The sequence below is a fragment of the Sinocyclocheilus grahami genome, unplaced genomic scaffold (genome assembly GCF_001515645.1).
Source record: "Sinocyclocheilus grahami isolate Dianchi unplaced genomic scaffold, SAMN03320097.WGS_v1.1 scaffold1454.1, whole genome shotgun sequence".
Lineage (NCBI taxonomy): Eukaryota > Metazoa > Chordata > Actinopteri > Cypriniformes > Cyprinidae > Sinocyclocheilus > Sinocyclocheilus grahami.
In genome coordinates this window covers 260345-284061 of record NW_015506633.1, presented here as the reverse complement: position 1 = coordinate 284061, position 23717 = coordinate 260345, and the positions used below count along the sequence as shown (strand labels likewise).

General features: G+C 36.8%; 1 protein-coding gene across 1 annotated transcript in view; it reads left to right on the top strand.

Annotated features, from left to right (window-relative positions):
• Positions 1 to 23717, top strand: part of LOC107570408 (collagen alpha-1(XXIV) chain) — a 67317-nt gene that overhangs the window by 4261 nt on the left and 39339 nt on the right. Inside the window, exons 3-10 of the mRNA XM_016256640.1 lie at positions 3474 to 3527; positions 7689 to 7742; positions 13289 to 13342; positions 14735 to 14788; positions 16843 to 16887; positions 20187 to 20240; positions 21623 to 21667; positions 22983 to 23036. Of these exons, the coding sequence (XP_016112126.1) occupies positions 3474 to 3527; positions 7689 to 7742; positions 13289 to 13342; positions 14735 to 14788; positions 16843 to 16887; positions 20187 to 20240; positions 21623 to 21667; positions 22983 to 23036 (414 nt within the window). The remainder of the gene's footprint in view (positions 1 to 3473; positions 3528 to 7688; positions 7743 to 13288; positions 13343 to 14734; positions 14789 to 16842; positions 16888 to 20186; positions 20241 to 21622; positions 21668 to 22982; positions 23037 to 23717) is intronic.

The window sequence follows — 23717 nt, the reverse complement described above, 5'->3', positions numbered from 1 at the left end:
TGCATTTAAGTATGCATGCATTTATTTAGTCATTGCGACGATACGAGCCAGAAGCCGGATTATCTTTTTGGAAAATATTACGATGACGCTCTGAAGCTCCTATAAATTAATGTTTTATTCATGTTTAAACAGTTGCCTGCGCGTTTGTGTGTGGAACACCAAGGTGTTTGCATAAGTGGCTCGTGTGAGGATATGTGGATATGAGACATGACTTTGTGAATATTTTTCTTGGACGTCACCCTAAGTGCTCTCACTTGGCCGAGGGATACGGTGCATTCCTGTCTTGGAAGAACTGGGGGAGGTAAATTCACCAGCTGGGACTATCCAAAGTCAGCATTTCACTGCACTTTCCTCTCCTGTTGTAACTCTAATTATGCCTCGAAGGTACAAATCAATGAATGAGATGGATAGCTATGTGATTTTTGTTTCCATAGCACAGCAATCAGTTTCTTAAAATATCTAATGACATTTTAATAATTAATTCTGTCATTTATCCAAAGCACTCTTACTTTCCAGCTCAAGCCTGTTTAGGGAGATTACCTGGTCTGTCTTGATGGTTTTAGAGGGGTTTTAGCCATGTAACTGTTTGTGAGAGCAAACTGTAGACCAATGCATCTCTTTCAACATGGGTTTGATTACTGAACATGTAGATTCACCTGCGGTGTTCAGGCGGTTTGCTGTCTCAGAGTTTCCACAGATCTCTGTCGGCCCTGAACGCAGCTGCATGGCCCCGAAACATTTAGTCTTCTCTGATAGGCTGAGCACGATTAACCTCCGTTCCAGATGTTCCTACACACACTTCTGTCAATAAGCAGCCAAAACATAAGACGCACATTAGGTGGACGAATGGTGCTTTCAAAAACCTGTGAGGCTTTGTTTATGTGAGTCTTGAATAATGGTTGTCATAACACAGGGCCATATCTGGGAATTTTCTTTGCTGCCACTCTCATCTAAGGCCTTTACATAAGTCTAAGTGTGGCTTTATGTACATACATACATGTATGTACATAAATACAATGCATACAGTACACACACACACACACACACACACGTATAGTACACAATTTATGTAGATAAATATTGTTTGTATGTCGATATTATGTACAGAACATATGTATCTACATATGTAGTGTACTATGTATTTTCTACATGTTAGTGCATCTTTCATCATTGTGTTTATTTAGTGAATAACAGTGTGGAAAACATGTCTTAATTATTTTTAACTAGAGTTTTAAACAGTTATTTTAGTCAAAAATATTAATTTTTTGTTCCAAAGATTGATTGATTGATTGATAAATGTATTTATGCATTTATTTATTTACATGTTTATGCATTTATTTATGCATTTAAGTATGCATGCATTTATTTAGTCATTGATGCATGCATTTATGCATGAATTTTTGCATTTAATTTTTATTTATTTATGCATAATAATATGCTTTAATTTAATATTGACATTGAAAAATATTACATTTAATTTTTAAAAAATATTTAATTATTTTTAAGCTATATCCCCCAACCCTAGTACTAAGGCATTATTTTCAGTTAAGCAGCTTTAAAGTAATATATAAAATTTTAAGTATGCATGCATTTATTTAGTCATTGATGCATGCATTTATGCATGAATTTTTGCATTTAATTTTTATTTATTTATGCATAATAATATGCTTTAATTTAATATTGACATTGAAAAATATTACATTTTATTTAAAAAAAATATTTAATTATTTTTAAGCTATATCCCCCAACCCTAGTACTAAGGCATTATTTTCAGTTAAGCAGCTTTAAAGTAATATATAAAATGTTTAAATGTGAAAAGCACTTGTGCACTCTTGTACCAGGAGTGGACGATGTAAGTAAATGTATACCAATATGTTAGAAATGTTGCTGGTCGACACTCAATGTACTGCATGTTTGTAGCAGCTGTCACACTTAACAATCACCTTACATTGACTACAAATCAATCACTGGTCACCTTGGCAAAAGAGCCTATCTGGTCTAAATAGTTGTCAGCTGTATGTTGTTGCAAGCACTAAACTTTAAACTTTTATTGTCTCCAAGTGTTGTCAAACATCAAACTCGCGTTTGTAGTGGTTCCACCTGTGGACACACAGAGTGAATAAACTGTTTTGTTGGTTTCTTCTGGAAAAAACAGGTGTTAGATAGCATTGAACATAGACTCTCTTCTCTGTCCCATCAGAAGGTGATTAAACAGCCCTGCTGAACTGACATGTTTGCTCGTGCTGGTTAGTGATGGTTAGTGGTGGTTAGTGATGGACCAGTGAAACCATGTTCTTATGAAGCTTGCCATTTAAGCTTCACCAACATCCAAAAAAATGATTTACTGATGATCAGCGGTGTTGAGTACAGAACAGCAGTTCAGTGTGAATTTTTAATGTCCTTTTATGAGGCTTTTAAAATGCATGCTATAAAAGAATCAGGGTTGTTTAGTTAGCGATGCTGTAGCTGTGTGTCGTTCCTCAAAGGCTAATGAGCATCAGAGCATCAGGTTAATGGTAGCTTTTAATGGAGGGTTTTTTATAGACATGCGATTGCTCCTAAATAGTTATGTTTACAAGAGCCACATTTGGAAGTATGTTTTCATTCTGTCAGCGCTGTCCGACAGGACATTTGGTCAGTCTCTTGGTTTCTATTTTCGAGTATCATGCTAGGTAGCAGAGAAGACATCATTGGTCCAAAATACTGCTGCACACAGTGGTTTATTAAACATCAGCTATGTTCTGACTGTCATTATATCACATATTTTGTACTAAGGACAAGTCTTTGCTAATTTTAGTGGTTATTTATTTGCTAAATCTATCTATCTATCTATTATAGCATATCTGTAACATATCTATAATATGTGTGTGTATTGTGTAATTTACTTAATGTATAAATTATATTTATATATAAAATTATATATTTATATATAATTTAGTATAAATATAATGTCTATATATACATAATAAATATTGTTTAAATAATACAATATAATTTTAAAACATAAATAATAAATATTTAAATTAAATAATTTTATGTATAAAAAAATTGAAATTTTATCTTTTCATTTGGAACTTTTTGGACTTTTAACATTTATTTATTTATTTTTGGAACTTGATGAAAGCAAACAAAGGCACTTAATTAATGCTTATTCCCATTTTGGACTTATGTATTTAATAAGTGTCTGTATTTAATATTTCTCCATGTTTTCACACCATATATACCGTCACGCTCGCCAGCCCACATCTCTAACCACCACTAAAGCAGCTTGTGTCTCAGTAATTCTGCATGAATCGAATTATTGGTGTTCATTAATCTGTGCTCATGTTCGTCTCTCTCAGATGCCAGACGTGCTTTTCTGTGTTGAAAGCGGGAGTCAGACACGCGGCTCCAATAACGCTCTCTCTTGTGCTGTTCAGAAACAGTTTTTCAGGAATCAATCTCTCTTCCTCATTTTCTGTGTTTCTCTGCAGGGTCCCATTGGCCCCCCAGGTCTCCCCGGACCCCCTGGAAAGAGAGGACTGCGGGTAAGACACTCCGCTCTAATGCATCAGTGTTTGGTTGTTTGTCGCGGGGTGAATCCTGTTTCCCTGTGTTCGGATTCATGCAGCATCCGTATGTCTTGCTTGTTTTCCCCATTATTAAACAATCAAGTGTTTTAAGCAGTTTGCATTTATTCCAAAATAATAACTCAAGGCAGTAACAATTTAAACAATATATTTTATTTGTGAACTTATGTTCAGCTATTCTTTTTAATTGTTAACTGTTAATTATTCGGTCATAAAAGCTCGGTAAATATTGATCACAGACACAGAGATTTACATTAAATTTCACCAAGCTGGTTACTCACTAAAAACTCCCACAGATCATGTTTTCATGCCATGTTAAGCATTATTTTGACATAAAGTGGTTATATCTATGTGTGGGACTTGTTTACTTACTTTTTTTCAATTAGTCTTCTTATTGATGGTCTTATGCTTATTAAATCTTATTAATGAATTGATATTGTTCATTCAGAGTGATTCACGAATGTGGAACGTGCACAAACACAATAGGCGGGATTTATCGCATGAACCAATCACAGGTGACTTATTTAACTTTACCAAGCATTGTGTACATTTTTCTATTCTATTCTGTTGTTCTATTCTAATTTTGAGCTCACATTCAAGCATTGTTAATATTGGTTTTGCATTTGCAGCGCATTGTTTCCAGAGCAGTTAAAACCCCCAAGACATGCATCCCTGGGCTTCATTCTAATGCTTATTAAACCTAGACAACAGAAAGCATGACATGAGTGAACGTACATGTAAGACCAGCTGTAGTCCCAGTTCTGGGGCTTCCAGTCCTCTGGGCCCAGACTGACGGTCAGCTGGAACGCTGTAGTGAACATCATGTGTGCTACCATACCGAGAAGACCTGTGAACCAGAGCAGAGACAAACACTGTTACAGACCGATCCCTCTGTCACCAGCAGGAGGTAGTGATGACCCACGGTTCATTAATCTGTGCTCATGTTCGTCTCTCTCAGATGCCAGACGTGCTTTTCTGTGTTGAAAGCGGGAGTCAGACACGCGGCTCCAATAACGCTCTCTCTTGTGCTGTTCAGAAACAGTTTTTCAGGAATCAATCTCTCTTCCTCATTTTCTGTGTTTCTCTGCAGGGTCCCATTGGCCCCCCAGGTCTCCCCGGACCCCCTGGAAAGAGAGGACTGCGGGTAAGACACTCCGCTCTAATGCATCAGTGTTTGGTTGTTTGTCGCGGGGTGAATCCTGTTTCCCTGTGTTCGGATTCATGCAGCATCCGTATGTCTTGCTTGTTTTCCCCATTATTAAACAATCAAGTGTTTTAAGCAGTTTGCATTTATTCCAAAATAATAACTCAAGGCAGTAACAATTTAAACAATATATTTTATTTGTGAACTTATGTTCAGCTATTCTTTTTAATTGTTAACTGTTAATTATTCGGTCATAAAAGCTCGGTAAATATTGATCACAGACACAGAGATTTACATTAAATTTCACCAAGCTGGTTACTCACTAAAATCTCCCACACATCATGTTTTCAGGCCATTTTAAGTCTTATTTTGACGTAATAAAGTGGTTATATTTAAATCTATGAGTTGTTTACTTACTTTCTTAAATGAGTCTTCCCATTAACACCATTATATCGTTCATTCAGACTGATTCGCGAACGCGGACATGAACACAAGAGGCGGGATTTATCGAATGAACCAATCACAGCCGATCATAACCAGTCAGATCCAATCATACCACGATGTAGGCATTGCCTCTTCTCACGTGATTTTCCCCCATCCATTCCCAATTACCTCCCACCAAACTCACCGCACATTTTAGGGGGTCTGTTAAAACTCAATGGGCTCATGGGAGGCGAGAGAGACGTGGACTCCCACTGTAACTTTACCTGCTGGTGTCGCTGTTGGACATTGTTTCTTTAGAAAAACAAGTGATTTATACACTTTTTTATATATTTTGTAATACTGGCTTTGTTTTATTTTTGTACTATGAATTTTTTTCTCATCCAATATTTTGAGGAGACACTGCCTCCTATGAGGAAACGCTCCTGATATATATATATGACCCTGGACCACAAAACCAGTCATAAGGGTAAAATTGAGTTTTATAATAAATAAGCTTTCCATTGATGTATAGTGTGTTAGGATAGGACAATATTTGGCTGAGATACAACTATTTGAAAATCTGGAATCTGAGGGTGCAAAAAAATTTTAAAAAAATGAGAAAATCATTAAAGATAAAGTTGTCCAAATGAAGTTCTTAGCAATGTATATTACTAATCAAAAATTTTAGTTTTTATATATTTACGGTAGGAAATTTACAAAATATCTTCTTGGAACATGATCTTTACTTAATATCCTAATGATTTTTGGCATCAAAGAAAAATCAATAATTCTGACCCATACAATGTATTGTTGGCTATTGCTACAAATATCCCCCAGCGACTTAACACTGCTTTTGTGCTGCAGGGTTACATATATATATTTATTTATTCACTTAAAATTATTTATTTTTCTTTTTATTTGGAACTATATTTATTTATATTTATTTTGAAACAAAAGCACTCATATATAATTCATAATATAATTAACATTATATAAGTGGAAACCCAACTCAGTATCACTGTTGCTTTCATAAACCAGTGAAAAATGGTCATAAATTAAACACCCAAATTAACGTGGCCTTGACTGAATTTCTAAACAATTTCTAAATGTCTACATGTCTAAATGTAGATGGTTGCATGATCTCAGCAGCCAGTAATTCACCACACGAAACACAAACCATGAAGTAGTCTGGGTTGTGTTGTGTTTGGTTGGATGCACAGCTTTTGACAACAAAACATATCAACAACAAACCATATGCAAACTGTTTGATGAGCCTATTTATTAATTATCTTAGTATCCATTTTAGTTGCATTTTATTATTTATTATACATTCAGCATGGGTTTTCTCTGCTGTGTCATGCAGTCGTTGAGAACCTCTTTACTACAGTATTATGCTTTTCTGGCAGCAGGAACACATACACTTATATCTCTGTACATTTACAGTCTCTGCACTCTTTCCTTATGATGTTTGAGTTGATCGTGTTTCTGGAGTCTGTAGGCTCTCCGGCTGCTGTCAGTCAGTGATTGATGGTTTATTCTCAGGTGGCCTCTGTCAGGATCATCCCAGACACTCAATATCTGTTCAGAAACACTAATAATCTATGGTCCTGCATTATTTGAGCCAATGCAGATGAATGACCGGACGAGACCGACCTGAATGTAAAGCAAAATGTGATTGGTTATGGCGAGAACGTGCTGTGATTGGTCAGCAAAGTGTGGCTGTTCTCTGATTGGTGCTTTTCGACGCTAGAAATGTTTCAATATCCACAAATGCGCTCCGCGATCCACAAATGCACAGCGAGCGATTCACAAATGAATGGCAGGAGAAGTTGTGTTTGTGGCATAAAAAGATATTTGTCAATATGTTTTTTATTTGCAAATCTCATTTTATTTATTTGTGAATTTAATTTCTATTTATTTGTCAATATGTTTCATTTTTTGTTAATCTCTTTACATTTATTTGTGGATCATAATCTATTTATTTGGAATTATGCAACAATTCTATCTCCATAAAAGATTTAAAAAAAAAATTCATAATTTTATTTTTTTCAATTAACAAAAAACGAATTATGTGTATATATATATATATATATATATATATATATATATTTCAAATGAGCTTTTATATTTATATTTTCAGTTTTCTTTTTAGTATTAGTAATTGCATGCTTTTGTCAGTTTTAGTAGTTTTTTATATTTCTATTTGCCTTTGTATTATTTTAGTTTTAATCATTTTAGTTCTTCAAATTATTGTATTTCTGTGTGAAAAGGGTATTTGAGAAGAAATATGGGACGGGATTTGATATTATCCAGCTGATTTGATCTGGAAAAGTGGGCGTTTCGTACCAGCGAACAGAAACTTCACCACAATATTTGTGACGTTACCTAATTTTAGCATTTAATATTGCTAAAATTGCTAACATAATTTACTATGAATAAATATGTGATGTTTTCTTCCAGCAATCCGTTCAAGATGAATCTAATGCAGGATAGTTTGTGAAGTGTGAACGTTACGTACATTTACAGAGGCTGTCCGTCTTTGTGTCTCTCAGGGTCCACCTGGTCCTCACGGGAGTCCCGGGCCGCCTGGTTTACCTGGTCCAAAGGTAAGTTCCCGTTTTCTGCTCTCTGTACGTCCTCTTCCGGCCGGCGCCGGAGGGAATGTTTCTGATGATATCCCACGGTGGGATCCCGCAGTCTGAAACAAGTCTGTGCCGTCACACGAGTGCAGCGGCCGCTCGAGACGCTCCTCTTGTTCAAACTCGCCACCTTCTGTAGCTGAATAGCTCTTGTTTTGTAATAAAGGTTTGTTATGGTGTGTGTCAGTCGCTGTGTGTGTGATGCAGAGGCTTCGGAAAACACTGGAAAGAGTGCTGAAAGACGAGAGGAAAATATATCTATGCCACGACTGTGTGTGTGTGTGTGTGTGTGTGTGTGTGTGTGTGTGTGTGTGTGTGTGTGTGTGTGAATCCATGAGTCAGAACATGGAGAAATGTAAAGCACACCTGGTTGAGAGCTGCAGGTTTATTCAGGGCTGTTTAACAGATGGACTCACTTTGACCTCAAATAAATCGACGTCATCGCAGTGATTCCTAGAGCAGCGCCTTTATTTACACTTTTTAATTCATTTTTATTCATATTTTCAGTCAGCTTTTATTTTCTTATTTTCAGTTTTTTATAAAAAAAAATTTTTTTTAATTTTATATGCTTTTGTCATGTTTATTAGATTTTGCTTTTTTTTTATATATTTCTAACTAGTTTTCATTTTTTTTTTTTTTTCACTTTTAGGTTTAATTAATATTTTAAATCAGCTTTTTAAAATATTTTAATTTAAGTTTTTCCTACTTTCAGTTTTAATAGTTTCCGTTTCATCAGTGGTTCCCAGAGCAGCAGGTTTATTTTTATTAACACTTTTAATTAACATTTAATTTTAAATTATTATTTAACATTCATAACAAGCTGCTTTAGATCAGTGTTTTTTGGTGTCATTGATATACTATTATAGTTTTTGTTGGCATTTAGAATTTTCTTTCTATAAAATTGTATTATATAATTTTATATAAAGTTTTTGTTTTTAATATTAGTTAAAGGTTTGGTAATGTTGTTGTATGTTTGTCATATTTATAAATTTTGTATGTGTCTTTATTACACGGCTCTTGGAATACTTGATTCTGATTGGTCAGTCGCGACATTCCGAGGTATGCTATCCCTCGATATAACACTTAATTAACACTCATTTTAATTTAGTATTCATAACAAGCTATTTTAGATCAGTGTTTTTTGGTATCATTGATATACTATTATAATTTTTGTTGAAATTTAGAATTTTTATTTTCATTAAATTATATATTATAATATTTTATGTAAAGATTTTTTTTTAAAATCCGTTTTGACTTTAATTTTTTAGTGAAAATTGTGGTAATTTTATAGTGCGTTTATTGTTTTGTTTTTTATTATTAGCATAATTTTTTTTTAAATGCGTCTGTATAGTTTTTATTATTTTTATTTATAAGTTTTAGTTATTTTAGTACTTTAGTTCAACTAAATTAAAATGAGAAATGTTACTTTAAGTAGCTGATTTCTTTTATTAAATAAATTTTATTTTGAGTATTTTGAGTTACAATTTTTTTTTTTTTTTTTTTTTTTTTTTTTTTTTATGGTTTTATTTTAGAGTTCTAATAGCCCTGCTAGAAATGTGATGACTCTTGTAAAATACGTGAATTGTTAACGGTAGAGTGATGTGTTCGTGATGTCAGAGGGGTCGGCATTCAGTCAAACTTGTTGCGATGGTTTTCAATAGAGGTAGCTGAAAGGTTGCAGGTTCAAACTCCTCAAGGGTTCGTCCGTGACCTTTCACCCCTGTGTTCTGGGTAAAGATGATATACTCCACTGGACTGAACCTTTGACTTAACCTGGTGTCAGTGGTGACGTTACGTGAACGACGTGTGTGTGAAGGTGCACCATCAAGAGGCAGGTGTGTCCTGAAAGGTGATGAACCTGTGGGGGGTTTCCAGCAGTGGAAAAAGAGGTCCAACAATCGTGTCTGTCGAAGTGATGAGTGTCGAAGTTAACAAAAAAGGCAATTAAAGCTGCACTAAAACTGTGCATGTATGTAAGGATTTGTAATATATGTCAGATTCAGTGGCGGCTCGTGGGTTTTAAAATAGAGGAGGCACACTAATTGTATTGGTCTGCGATCCCTGCCGATTATTATTATTATAAAAAGTGCTTCACGATGCCATAGAAGAACCTTTTTGTTTAAATGGTTCCATAAAGAACCTTTAACATCTGAAGAACCTTTCTGTTTCACAAAAGCTTCTTTGTGGCGAAAGAAGGTTCTTCAGATTATAAAAACGCAAGAAAGAGATGGTTCTTTAAGAACCTTTGACTGAATGGTTCTTTGTGGAACCAAAAATGGTTCTTCTATGGCATCGCTTGAAGAACCTTTTGAAGCACCTTTATTTTTAAGAGTGTACGTCTCTGTGATGATTGGTTGATATCAGAAGGGAGGCTACACTGTAAAAAAAAATCCGTAAAATTTACGGTAAAAAGCAGTTGCCGGAATTTTACCGTATAAAATACGGAAGCAACGTTTTCCGAATTGTGAATTTTATTAACATTAAATCGTCCTCCCATTTTCACCTCAAAATTGTGGGGAAGCTGTGCCTCCCCTGCCTCCCCTGCCCCTGCCGCCACTGGTCAGATTTAAGAACATGTCTCTGAAATGCAGTGGTTTTCTAAACTGTCCTGGAGCAGCAGCACTGTCCCTCATCTCACACACCTGATTCAACTCCTCAGCTCATTATAGAGACCTTCAGACCTGAAGTGAGTCAATGAAAACAAATTCCTCGTATGTGTAAACATACCTGGCAATAAAAACTCATTCTCATTCTCTCATTCTCATTAAATTTAAATTTTTGCATTTTTAATTGAAGTTGAAGTAGAATTTTTATTTTTATTTTGCTATGTGCTTTTCCCATTTTTATTAGTTTTTTCTTTTGAAAAATATTTCATTTTTTATTTGAGTTTTTTTCTTCATATTTTCAGTTTTCATTTTAATTTCGGTTTGATTTTTTGTAATTTTATGCTCTTTTGTCTTTGTTTCAGTTAGCTTTAAAAATGTTTAAAAATATTTTTTTTGTTTTTCATTATTATTTTTAATTAAAAGCGTTAGTTACATGGCTGCCATGAATGTTGGTTTGCTATTTGCGAGTCGGTTGCAGGGGGAGGGACATTCTCAACCTAGAGCACATTTGATTGGACAACATACTGTGTAGTGCAGGATGATGTCATCAGTATTATTTCTCAATTTTCAAGAGGAGAAAGACTGTATATTGTAGATTTGTGTATGTGTACATGTGGACTAAAAACCAAAACACAATTCTGATTTACCTTTAGATCGAATTCTCCATGACAAATTAATTTGGTCAGATTAGTAGTTGCATTGGAGATTTCAGTCTGTCTGTTTCTGTGTGCGTCTGTCACGCTGAACATGTGCAGGTCTTTACTGAGCCCTGCATGCTTTAATACGACCCGACTGGAAGTGATGTTGCTCGTAAAGCCTGGCGGTGGCAGCAGAGCGAGTCTGGAGGGTAGCGTTGCGCGTAAACCCGTGTGGATGTGGCTTATTTACAGCAGCAGACGTCTACGGGCTCCCACAACCACACTGCACTCGCTCGCTTTCACCACTAATTGCAGCTCAGTGTGACGAGGGTTTCCTAAAGCAAAGATTTAACGCTCTGATGCTGCTCTTTCACAGCTCAGGAGACTTAATGGAGACCGCCGTTATGTTTAGGTTAAATCTCATCCTTATGTTTCTCCTAAAAATAAATTTGGAGAAATAAAAATAATTTGATATTGGGAGAATTAGATGAGCAGTATTTGAGTTCATATTGACTTTAGTATATTGTCCAGTCTGAGAGACATTGAGATCTCTTCTGAAACTCTGAGGTAGTGTTTCTCAACCAGGATGACTTGAAATGATAGAAAATAAGACAAAACAAGCATTAAGATCAGATAAAACAACAAAAATCAATATATTTCTTATTTTAATTCACTCCCTTAACAACTATTTTCCATCGGAAATCCTAGATATATGAGGTAGCCTAATTTCTAGACCTGGAAAAGTCATGTAATTTAATACAATTTACATAATCTAATCACGTAAATTAATGAAATAGCATTTTAATTCTAATTATAGAATTGTGATTTCTAGACCTGAAAAAGTCACATAATTTATTTAGACTCCAGTGGCAACCTGTGAAGCTCTGGTGAACTCCATGCTCAAGAGGGTTAAGGCAGTGCTGGAAAATAATGGTGGGTGCATAAAATATTGACACTTTGGGCCCAATTTAGACATTTTCACTTAGGGGTGTACTCACTTTTGTGGCCAGCGGTTTAGACATTAATGGCTGTGTGTTGAGTTATTTTGAGGGGACAGCAAATTTACACAGTTATACAAGCTGTACACGCACTACTTTACATTGTAGCAAAGTGTCATTTCTTCAGTGTTGTCACATGAAAAGATATAATAAAATATTTACAAAAATGTGAGGGGTGTACTCACTTCTGTGAGATACTGTATGTAATCTAATGACATGAACAAAATTGCCTTTTAAAAATAATATACTTTTTTCTCATTTTAAATGTGGAATTTCTAGACCAGGGAAAGTCAGGTAATTTAATAAAAATTACATAATCTGATTACTTAAATTAATAACATTGCACTTTTAAAAAGAACTTGGATTATAAATGTGTGATTTCTAGACCTGAAAAAGTCATGTCATTTAATAAAAATGTTGTCATCTAATGACATGAATGAATAAAATTGCCTTTTTAAAAAGAATATACATTTTCCTCATTTTAAAAGTGTGATTTCTAGACCTGGAAAAGTCACAGAAATTAATAAGAATTACGTAGTTAAAAGCAGATCATGGCAGGGTTTGCTTTTTTTTTTTTTGCATTTCGTAGGCATCAAATCTGTGCTGTCTAGTGTTGATTGACAGCAATTGTGTTTCCGTCAAACTGCTCGTTTCAAGGATTAAAACTCTCATTCATACCTGAATGGATTTGGAGTTGTTTGATTGACATGCTAAATTTAGTCCGTGCTATGATCCTTTTCTTCCAGTGAACTTCCAGTGACCTTCTTTGCATTTAGATGCAATTAAAAAGTATTTTGTAGTACAAAAAGCACAATATTGTACAAAATTAGATTGTATGAATCAATCATTGAATGGAGTCAGTGAATGATTATGGATGTATGGATGATTCATGTTGATCAACACATGATTGATGGCTAATGTGCATGGATAAAATGATTGATGGTGATAATTGGTGCATTGATAGATGGATTAATAAAGTAATGAATGAATGGGTTCAGATATCAACAGTCCATTTCTGATCATCTTATTCACGGCATAATAGATTAAACACTGTATTATTCGGAGGTTTAGTGTGTTTGCATACATGTAGGAAGCAGCTTTTGCCTCTTAAATCTCTCCAAATCCACTGTTATCACGTGCCTTAATCTGTCAGCACAAAAGAACTTGGTTTGCTTGTATCTTATGGAATTTTAGACATGCTTTGACAGCCCGTTTTCTTAAATATATAACATCAAACTGAATTAACATTGTGCATTTTGTTTATGTCCCAGGGTGCAAAAGGGGATCCTGGACTGTCCCCAGGTCAAGCGCAGACGGGCGATAAGGTAAATTATCCACAAACACGAACTACAACATCTTTTCTCTTAGCGTTGTTGGAAATGTCTTTGTATTTACAGCCCTAAAGCCTTAAACTACAACAATCACTCATTGGTTTTGTGTCCTTTAAAGGGATAGTTCACCCAAAAGTGAAAATTGTGTCATAATTTAATACAAAGTTCTGTCATGAAACTCTAGATGGCGCAGGCCAATAGGTTCTAACTCAATCTGATATAATTACATCATCATTCACATAGCGCAGCTGATTGGTTTCTTTTCGCAACAGCAGCCAATGAGCTTGCTGCTCAGTGTTCAAGTACTTGGCTAGTGCTTTTTGTAGCAGTTGCAACGCGCTTCAGAAACCCTCCACCTTCCCTAATGTCTTTGTATTTACAGCCCTAAAGCCTTAAACTACAACAATCACTCATTGGTTTTGTGTCCTTTAAAGGGATAGTTCACCCAAAAGTGAAAATTGTGTCATAATTTAATACAAAGTTCTGTCATGAAACTCTAGATGGCGCAGGCCAATAGGTTCTAACTCAATCTGATATAATTACATCATCATTCACATAGCGCAGCTGATTGGTTTCTTTTCGCAACAGCAGCCAATGAGCTTGCTGCTCAGTGTTCAAGTACTTGGCTAGTGCTTTTTGTAGCAGTTGCAACGCGCTTCAGAAACCCTCCACCTTCCCCAGCTCCACTGTGTTATATATGGGGGTTATTTCATATATGTTATATGTGCAGTAGCAGTATTTCTTAAATGCTCACAGCAGCATGTCTGTGGATGTATTGGCAGTAGGAAGTCTCAGTGCCATGTATTTTACAATGCTAACCTCTCCAAGAGTCGTCATAACAGAACTCACCTTCATGTTGTTCCAAATCCGTAGGACTCTCTTGTTACATGGAACACATAACTAAAGCAAAACTTGTGCAGAATTTCAAAGCTGCTCTACAATAAAAATGGTCGGGAAATCTTGGCACCAAAAATGCCAAAACATGTTTAATTCAGATATCAAAGTGTCAATCAAAATGTGTCTTGTCGGGTTTGGCATCAATGGAGATCATTCACAAGACACACAACAACCATTAATATCAAATTCGGTGGAGAATGCAGGCACAATTTGACAATGATGACCTTTTATGGTGCTTTTTTGGTCATTTGTGGAGCTCAGCAGCTCCAATTCCTACTCATTTTAATTCAATGGAAACAAGAAGCATGCACATTATACAAAATATGGGTGTTTGTTTGATTTCCCAGAAAGAAAAGCATTGAAAAATTAGGGCGAAGAGTAAATGGTGGCAGAAATGCTTGTGCTTAAATTGCTTCTGTTTTCGTCATCTAAGTATGACCCTTAGGTGATGAAGGTCAACACTGAGTTTCTTCTCTTTTACTATTTCAGGGTGAAAGAGGACGGCTGGGTCCACAGGGTCCTAGAGGTGAACCAGGTCTAAAGGTAAGTCCTTCTGTTCTACCTTACTGCCAGAGAGCCCATTTCAGCTGAATTATGGGCTGTTTGCCTCGGTGAGATGCAGTGTTTCATTCTCCACAGCAGTCATACAGTATCCGTTACCACCACCACAGCGGCAAGGCCCCTCTGAGCAGCGGCTGGATTGGGTTACGAACCAGAATAAAGACCCTGTGTAGTGTTTTTGAGGCAGGCGAAGCTCTGTTCACACTTCTCAAGACGTAACTTTGCTCGGGGACTCGCTGTCACCTGGGAGCCCCTATAGAACCTGAGACCCCGCAGAGGTCAAGGGTCGTCTTTTAGAGGAAAGGCACTCTGCAGGGTGGCACGCTCCTGATGACATGAACAGTCCTATGTTGCATCTTCAAAAGCGCAACTGGTGTAAGTTTTAGCTCACGTAACTCAGCTAGAGAATGTGTTTTTGTAATATTTAAGGTCCGTGACTTGAGTAGGAGGGTTTGTGAGGGTAGTTTGTTGAGAGAGCATTAGCAGATATCATGAGGGGTATTCAGTAGCTCTTGTTTTGGTTTGCAAGGTGAAGGGAATCAAAGGCCTTGTAAAGTCCTTTCAGTCTTGACTAGAAATGGTTGGCCAGAGCTCGTTTTAGGTCAGCCTTCTGCTAACAGTGGCCAAGTGTAATCGGATTTTCACTTGCAATCCCAAGAGCACAGTCGAGACTGTTTTTGTGTTTCTCAACTGTCTGAAAATTAATGTTCTCCAAGTGGAGTTTTCTTTGGAAATGGAGGCCTTTTGGAAAGCTCTTTTCTGTTGCGTAGGGGCTTTTAGTTGATTTTGAAAGGTCAGTTGTCGCAACCCGGGAAGTGATAAAAAGCAGATCTGTAGGGTTAGGTTTGTGGATCCTGGCCGGATCTGGAGGTGAAACCAGAACCGTTGATATAATAGATCAAGTCATGAGAGAAGTCATTGATTTACCTCCAAAGACAAATGGCTTCATGTCAGCATGCATTCAAAATACTTAGAGTCTGATCAAATTAAGTTTGTCCACGTTTCTTGCTTTATCAACCCATCTGAGCTGCGGGCTGGGATACCAATCCTAAAAGCTACTGAGTCATTTGTTGCACAACTTTTTGTTTACCTGCATAGGTGAAGGCATCCAATTTTACACATAATGTGACCTGTTCAGAGTGAAACAAGATACTCAGTGAGGTAACAATGCAGAATGGGAGTTGATTGTGAAAAGTCCTTAGTAGAAGTGGTCAAATTGTCTTGACTTTTATTTCATGATGAACCACCTCACCTCACTCCTGCTGAATGCCGGAGTCTTTGATCTTGAGCGTGCTAAACTTAAGCAGTCCGTTTAAATGCTGTTTTTATAGGTCATTAGTATCTGGAGCACTCAGCTTTTGCAGTAAAATGTTTAAAGAGCTTGAGCAGAAATAGTCCTGCAGGTCCAGACCAGGTCAGGCGTAAATCACAGTGACCTCTCTGATGCGACATTGTCCTCTCGGCTACTCCGCAGAAGGCCTGGAATTTTCCAAATCAAAGGATTGCACCACACTTGCGCCTCTCAGCTCGGTCCGACACACTGCGCCTCCTGCTGGCAGACAGCTGTCGGTACCTCTATTAAATCTAAATATCAAACTATTCCATTTGGAGATATATTTGCACAACTGACTTTAGGATTGCATTGTTGTGCATCAATAAAATTGGCACTGATTGGTTCCAGCACACAAGAAATGTTTCAAGGTGAGGTTTTCTGACCTCCCCTCCCCGTCTCATTGTCGTGACTTGTCTTTCTCTCATGGGCTTGAGCTGGAGCTGTCAGACGCGGATGGCTTTAAAGGGTTTTGACAGTTCTGGGGAAATTCTTAAGGGCTATTAGTCTTATCTGAGGCCACTGGGACTTTAGGCACAAAAAAAAAATCCCCAGAAATGTGGAAAAGATAGAACATCAAGTACAAGTCTCTCTGTTTCTCCTTGTTCTTAACATTGTAGGGAAATGGGAAAATTCTTTGTTTTGCATTCTTACCGGCATTCTGTAAAAGAGTCGAGTAATCTGCTTTCTTTTTTTTCACCTGCAGGGTCCCAAAGGCTATCCTGGACCAGCAGGTCTGCCCGGAGAACAGGTGAGCGTATGAAACGCATGTCTGGATGTCAACCTGTTTGTGAGGTCCTCACATTGACATGTTCAACTACCGCTTCAATAATTTAGTGTCCGGGAAGCTGGTAGTTTGTTGAGAGAGCATTAGCAGATATCATGAGGGGTATTCAGTAGCTCTTGTTTTGGTTTGCGAGGTGAAGAGAACCAAAGGCCTTGTAAAGTCCTTTCAGTTTTGACTAGAAATTGTTGGCCAGAGCTCATTTTGCTAACAGTGGCCAATTGTAATCGGATTTTCACTTGCAATCCCAAGAGCACAGTCGAGACTGTTTTTGTGTTTCTCAACTGTCTGAAAATTAATGTTCTCCAAGTGGAGTTTTCTTTGGAAATGGAGGCCTTTTGGAAAGCTCTTTTCTGTTGCGTAGGGGCTTTTAGTTGATTTTGAAAGGTCAGTTGTCGCAACCCGGGAAGTGATAAAAAGCAGATCTGTAGGGTTAGGTTTGTGGATCCTGGCCGGATCTGGAGGTGAAACCAGAACCGTTGATATAATAGATCAAGTCATGAGAGAAGTCATTGATTTACCTCCAAAGACAAATGGCTTCATGTCAGCATGCATTCAAAATACTTAGAGTCTGATCAAATTAAGTTTGTCCACGTTTCTTGCTTTATCAACCCATCTGAGCTGCGGGCTGGGATACCAATCCTAAAAGCTACTGAGTCATTTGTTGCACAACTTTTTGTTTACCTGCATAGGTGAAGGCATCCAATTTTACACATAATGTGACCTGTTCAGAGTGAAACAAGATACTCAGTGAGGTAACAATGCAGAATGGGAGTTGATTGTGAAAAGTCCTTAGTAGAAGTGGTCAAATTGTCTTGACTTTTATTTCATGATGAACCACCTCACCTCACTCCTGCTGAATGCCGGAGTCTTTGATCTTGAGCGTGCTAAACTTAAGCAGTCCGTTTAAATGCTGTTTTTATAGGTCATTAGTATCTGGAGCACTCAGCTTTTGCAGTAAAATGTTTAAAGAGCTTGAGCAGAAATAGTCCTGCAGGTCCAGACCAGGTCAGGCGTAAATCACAGTGACCTCTCTGATGCGACATTGTCCTCTCGGCTACTCCGCAGAAGGCCTGGAATTTTCCAAATCAAAGGATTGCACCACACTTGCGCCTCTCAGCTCGGTCCGACACACTGCGCCTCCTGCTGGCAGACAGCTGTCGGTACCTCTATTAAATCTAAATATCAAACTATTCCATTTGGAGATATATTTGCACAACTGACTTTAGGATTGCATTGTTGTGCATCAATAAAATTGGCACTGATTGGTTCCAGCACACAAGAAATGTTTCAAGGTGAGGTTTTCTGACCTCCCCTCCCCGTCTCATTGTCGTGACTTGTCTTTCTCTCATGGGCTTGAGCTGGAGCTGTCAGACGCGGATGGCTTTAAAGGGTTTTGACAGTTCTGGGGAAATTCTTAAGGGCTATTAGTCTTATCTGAGGCCACTGGGACTTTAGGCACACAAAAAAAATCCCCAGAAATGTGGAAAAGATAGAACATCAAGTACAAGTCTCTCTGTTTCTCCTTGTTCTTAACATTGTAGGGAAATGGGAAAATTCTTTGTTTTGCATTCTTACCGGCATTCTGTAAAAGAGTCGAGTCATCTGCTTTCTTTTTTTTCACCTGCAGGGTCCCAAAGGCTATCCTGGACCAGCAGGTCTGCCCGGAGAACAGGTGAGCGGATGAAACGCATGTCTGGATGTCAACCTGTTTGTGAGGTCCTCACATTGACATGTTCAACTACCGCTTCAATAATTTAGTGTCCGGGAAGCTGCTTTGAAGCTGTAATTTTTCAGACCACAAGCCATATTTAACTAGTGGTACTTGCTAAGTCAAGTATCACTGCTATTATGAACTTAAGTAGCTTGAAAGTAAAACTATTTTTTTAGTAGCAAGTGTTGCATGAATTATTAGTAGTGTAAAGCTAGCTGTGATTTGTTAAATAAACTATGCGGATTGTCTTCTTTATATACCTTCAATAATTAGCTGCTTTCAATTAGCAAATTGTACTATAGCTACATTTTTCAAAAAGCAGTTTTATTGTAATTGATCTACTTTAATAAAAACGTTAATGCTGCTTGCCCATGCAAAAGCCGCTGCCACAATACTAGGTGTGTAAATACTAAGTTGCTCTTTTAGTGCATTGCTATGGAGTGATCATCTTGAAAATTACCCTATTTTTATTTTTGCATCTTTGATCCAGTTTTCTGTGTAATATTGATACAGTAAGCAATGCACTAAAAAACACGGCAGACTATTGCATGGGTAATCACCGCTAACGTTTTCTTTAAAGTAGCCAAATTACAGTGTAGCTGCCTTTTGGTAAATGGTTGCTACAAGTTGCTTAGAAAAAGTGCTAATGCTATTTAAAATTAATGCAGTCTGAACAGTTTAACAAGTCAAAGCAGCATTTATACTAGATTAATTAATTGCTTTACTGTACTGAAGATATGTAAATGACCTCCGGACTATAAAGCAATACAATTCAAATTCAAACAGATATTAAATATTCATATTTCATAATATTTCATGGTGGTGTCTCTGCTAAACATTCATAAAATCTAAATTTCACCTTATGTGAGTTTAATAAGGCCACACAACTGTTGAGTTTTATAGATTTTTTGTAATTTCAAGATTTTTCGATAAATTCCCTCAATTTAAGTGGTTCCTGTTAGTAGCAACAAATAAATAAATAAACTAACTAACAAACTAGCATGTATGTTAATGCATGTGTGAAATGCAAAATGTATATTTTTTGTCAACACCTGTCAGATTTTCTTCAATAGGAGCTGAACATCAGTTTCAAGCATCCTGAAGTTGACTGCTAGGTTTTAGCATTATATTTAATCTCTCTTTCATATAGCAGCCATCCTGTCGCACATATTTTGCCCACACGATCTGGTTTAATTCTCTCTCCATCCCTCCCTGCATGTTTGACATGGCATTAAACAGATCTATGAGTTGTACCTTTGTACCTCCTCAATAACTGAGTCCGGAAGGTTTGGAACTCAATACATGGAAAGTTTCATTCAGTCACAAAGCGCAGTCTTTATATGCAGTCATCTGATGCAAAGATGATCCGTGCTGGAGTCTCGCAGCGGAGAGGAGCCGCCGTCTGGACTTCAGCCAGGGTCAGGCCGCGGAGAGCCGCTCCGGCCCGTGGATGCTTTGAGAAAGAGATGCCACAGGGAACAATAGCGGCTCTATTCGTCCACTGGCAGCCGCTCTCATCTCTCATTCACGTTTTTCCTTATTTTCTCCTCAGGGTTTGCCAGGATTGCCGGGCATATCTGGGGCAACAGGTTACCCTGGCAGGCAGGTGCAGTGACCAATATCCACTAAAAAAACAAGAAAAACTGTGTTACTTCATCTTGTTCCAAAATTTGAAATATTAAGCTTGATTCTAAATTTAAATGTATTATCAGGCAGCTGTTCAGAATGTACTGCGCAGTATACTGTATGTTGCCAAGTATTTTTAAAAGTAGTTTGTGAAACAGTACACAATGTGCAATGATAAACATTTTAAGGCAAGGTGAATCAGGTAAAAATTAAACTAATAGAAATCACCATACTTCCCCAACTGGTTAATATCAGAACTTTAAGACAATTGTTCTAGTTTGCATACATTTACAGGACATAAATCTGAACATTGGATAAAGCCAGTTTCAAAATTCTAGCTTGATTTCGTTGACATATTAGAGTTAGAGGTTTTTACTGAGGGTATTTTGGAATTATCTTTTTATCACTCCATAAATCAGAAAATACTGTCAGCAGCCAGAATTTTTTATTTTTTTTTACCTTGTTTTAAGGAATAAAGGTATGGATTTTAATTTAAATCTACAGATGCAAATAGATAAAGTTCAATAAAATAAACACTTGTGTTGCAGATGTTTTCTTTCCAAGTTGCTGTTTTTTGCTGTTTTTATCACTCTTCTGAGGAAGATGTCCTTCACTTGTTTTGGCAATGAGAAATTTTGGTCAGATTTGTTTAATGTTCATCCAGTCTCATTTTGTAAATGACTTTTCTTTCTGTTTTAAAGAAGTTTTCTTTGGATTGTTTGACTACACAAAAGAGAACATAGGAAAATATAACTTCATTAATTTGTGTTTCCTGCTAGCTAAATTTCCCAAGTTGATCTAGACAAGTACATGGAAACTATCCAAACCTCTGTTAATCCTAAAGCAGTCAAAACTGCATCTCTGTATTCATCACATGTGTCTTCTTAAGGTGTTAGTTCACGATACGCGCTCTGAAGTCCAGATCTGAGGCAAATGATTTGCGAACCCACTGCAAAGTCCCGTTCTGAATCAAATGATTCACGATATGCGATCCGATTAGATGCGGCCGAAATTACATATACGGTTACATATATGGTTACATATACATTTAATTGTTTGATCAACATTATTGCTAGGGACAGTTTAGTCCCGAGTACAGAGATGAAAACAACCCCCAAAAAATCTAAAGAAAATTTTGATTTTGTATTTTAAAAAAGGACTTTTGTAAGATTTTTTATTTTTTTTATTTATTAATTAACATTTGTGTTTTTATAGCAATTAAGCACATTTAATTTTTTCATTTTGATTTTATGGTAAAATATGACCTGGATGTGTTTTTTGCAGGATTCGTGATGTCTGTTGTATGTATGTGTCATGTGTAACATGTGATCATGTGTAACGTTGATGTCTTTTGTCTTGCAGGGTTTGGCAGGACCGGAGGGAAACCCTGGACCTAAAGGTGTCAATGTACGTACAGCAGCCGTCTCATGGTTTCCTGTCAAAATATAGTGACTGATCTCTTACATCATCTCACTGAAAGCCACAAGAACAGATAACAAAGAGATAGATATATAGAGGATCTCTGGGAAGTTGAAAGGAGAATGAAGAGAAGATCAGAACCTTGCAAATTATTTTTGCATTTGTTGTTGCTGTTGACCCGTACAACAGTGAAGAAAAAACACATTTTGGGGCAAAATATAAGAAATGGGTAGTTGCACCCAAAAGTTGGTGAGTACATCTGAACATGTAGAACAGATTCTCATCTTAAAATTATTCCATGATGCATGACCTTTTATTTTTGCAGTCCTCTAGCCTGTTTTGTCCCAGTACTCAAGAATCAGTGAGCTGTCCAAAGTCAAGATCCGACTGCTGCATCTCAGAGATGTTGCCTTTTTCAGAAACGCAAGTCCTTTCAACATCTGGCAGTGTGCCATGGCACAGGAATGTGCAGAGACAGAAGGAGGGCCGTTTCTTTCATCTCTGACCGATAGTACATGTTTTCTCACTTAACAAGAAGAAGAATGGCATATATAGCACTCAACAGCAAACAAAAACACAAGCAATCGCTCACACGTGAAAAAAATGACGTTATCACACCTGATGCTGACATGAGCACATTGTTCTGTGTGTTACTGAAGGAAGTAAGCTGCATTATGTGTACATTACTTGTAAATCAATTAGATCGAAAGTAATCTACAGTTTTAAAAGGTGACAGATAAAATGAGGACGATAAATGAGGCTGTATCTTGTCGTTCAAAGTGAATCTGTGTTAATAATCTGGTGAGGAAATAAGATCAGTCGAGTTTTTAGCAAGTAATTTTGAAATCAAAATACAGCAATCTGAAATTATGTGGCTAGACAACCCAATAGTATCAATACTGTAAGTAGGTTTGTTCAGTCATAGCATTGGTGGAGATTTTAGGCTCATGGCTTATTAAAAATTCTGTTTTTCTAGTCCAGTAGGTGGCGCTGTCTCTTAACTGCTCTTGTACCATCATGGCATGGAGTCGGTGACTTGCACCAAATTTCGTTCCAATATACCAAAGCATTTCACAGATACAGGCTTGCGTCTTGTTCTTTGCCATTGAATTTATTAATGCATTATTCGTAAATGGTACATCAGAGCACTCTTAACAACTTTTGACCGGCATAGTATCAGGATAATCTGAACACAATTTGGGGACACTCTGATGAAAGATGTTGTGTAGGTGGAGTTTGACAAATGTACTGTAAACATGTGGTTTTGATCTATCGGTGACGTGTGTCTGTTTTTCTGTATCAGGGCTTCATCGGACCTCCAGGAGTTGCAGGACCGCCAGGACTGGAGGGAGAGCGAGTAAGTTCAAATGCGCAGTTATACGTTATCATTTTATAATAATTCAAATGATATGCAAGGAACAAGCATATGCCGTTAGCATTAATTTAAGAAAAGAAGCATGCTGTTGATTGCTACAAAAATTATTTTTGAATCATCCCTCAGTTTGTAAAATGACAGAAGTATGTTTACAGTAATGCACTTACAATGAATATGTAGTGGGCCAGCATGCAGTGATGTGAAAAACCTCTAAAATATGCAACTAGCTTAAATATTACATGTTAACCTGAGACTGGTGTGATACTAACCCTGTCTCATATCAGGACCAGATAAACCTGTTTATTCTGGTCAGTTTAGCTGCGTATCAGTGGTATAGTACATGCAGCAAATTTCACTCTCAGAAATTACAGTCATACATTTATGCATTTGACAGACACTTTTATCCAAATCGACTTGCATTGCATGAAAATTTTTCGTGTTCATGCATTCCATGTGAATCGAACCCATGTTAGTGGCATTACAAGCATCATGCTCTGCTGTTTGAGCTATAGTACTATTATAGTTTTAAATATATTGAATTATCAATTTCATTTTATTTTTATTTTTAGTAATTTTGTTCTGTGCTTTTTTCATTCTTCTTCTTTTTTTTTTTTTTTTTTTTTTTTTATTTTAAAAAATTTTTTTTTTTTTTTTGGTTGTTTT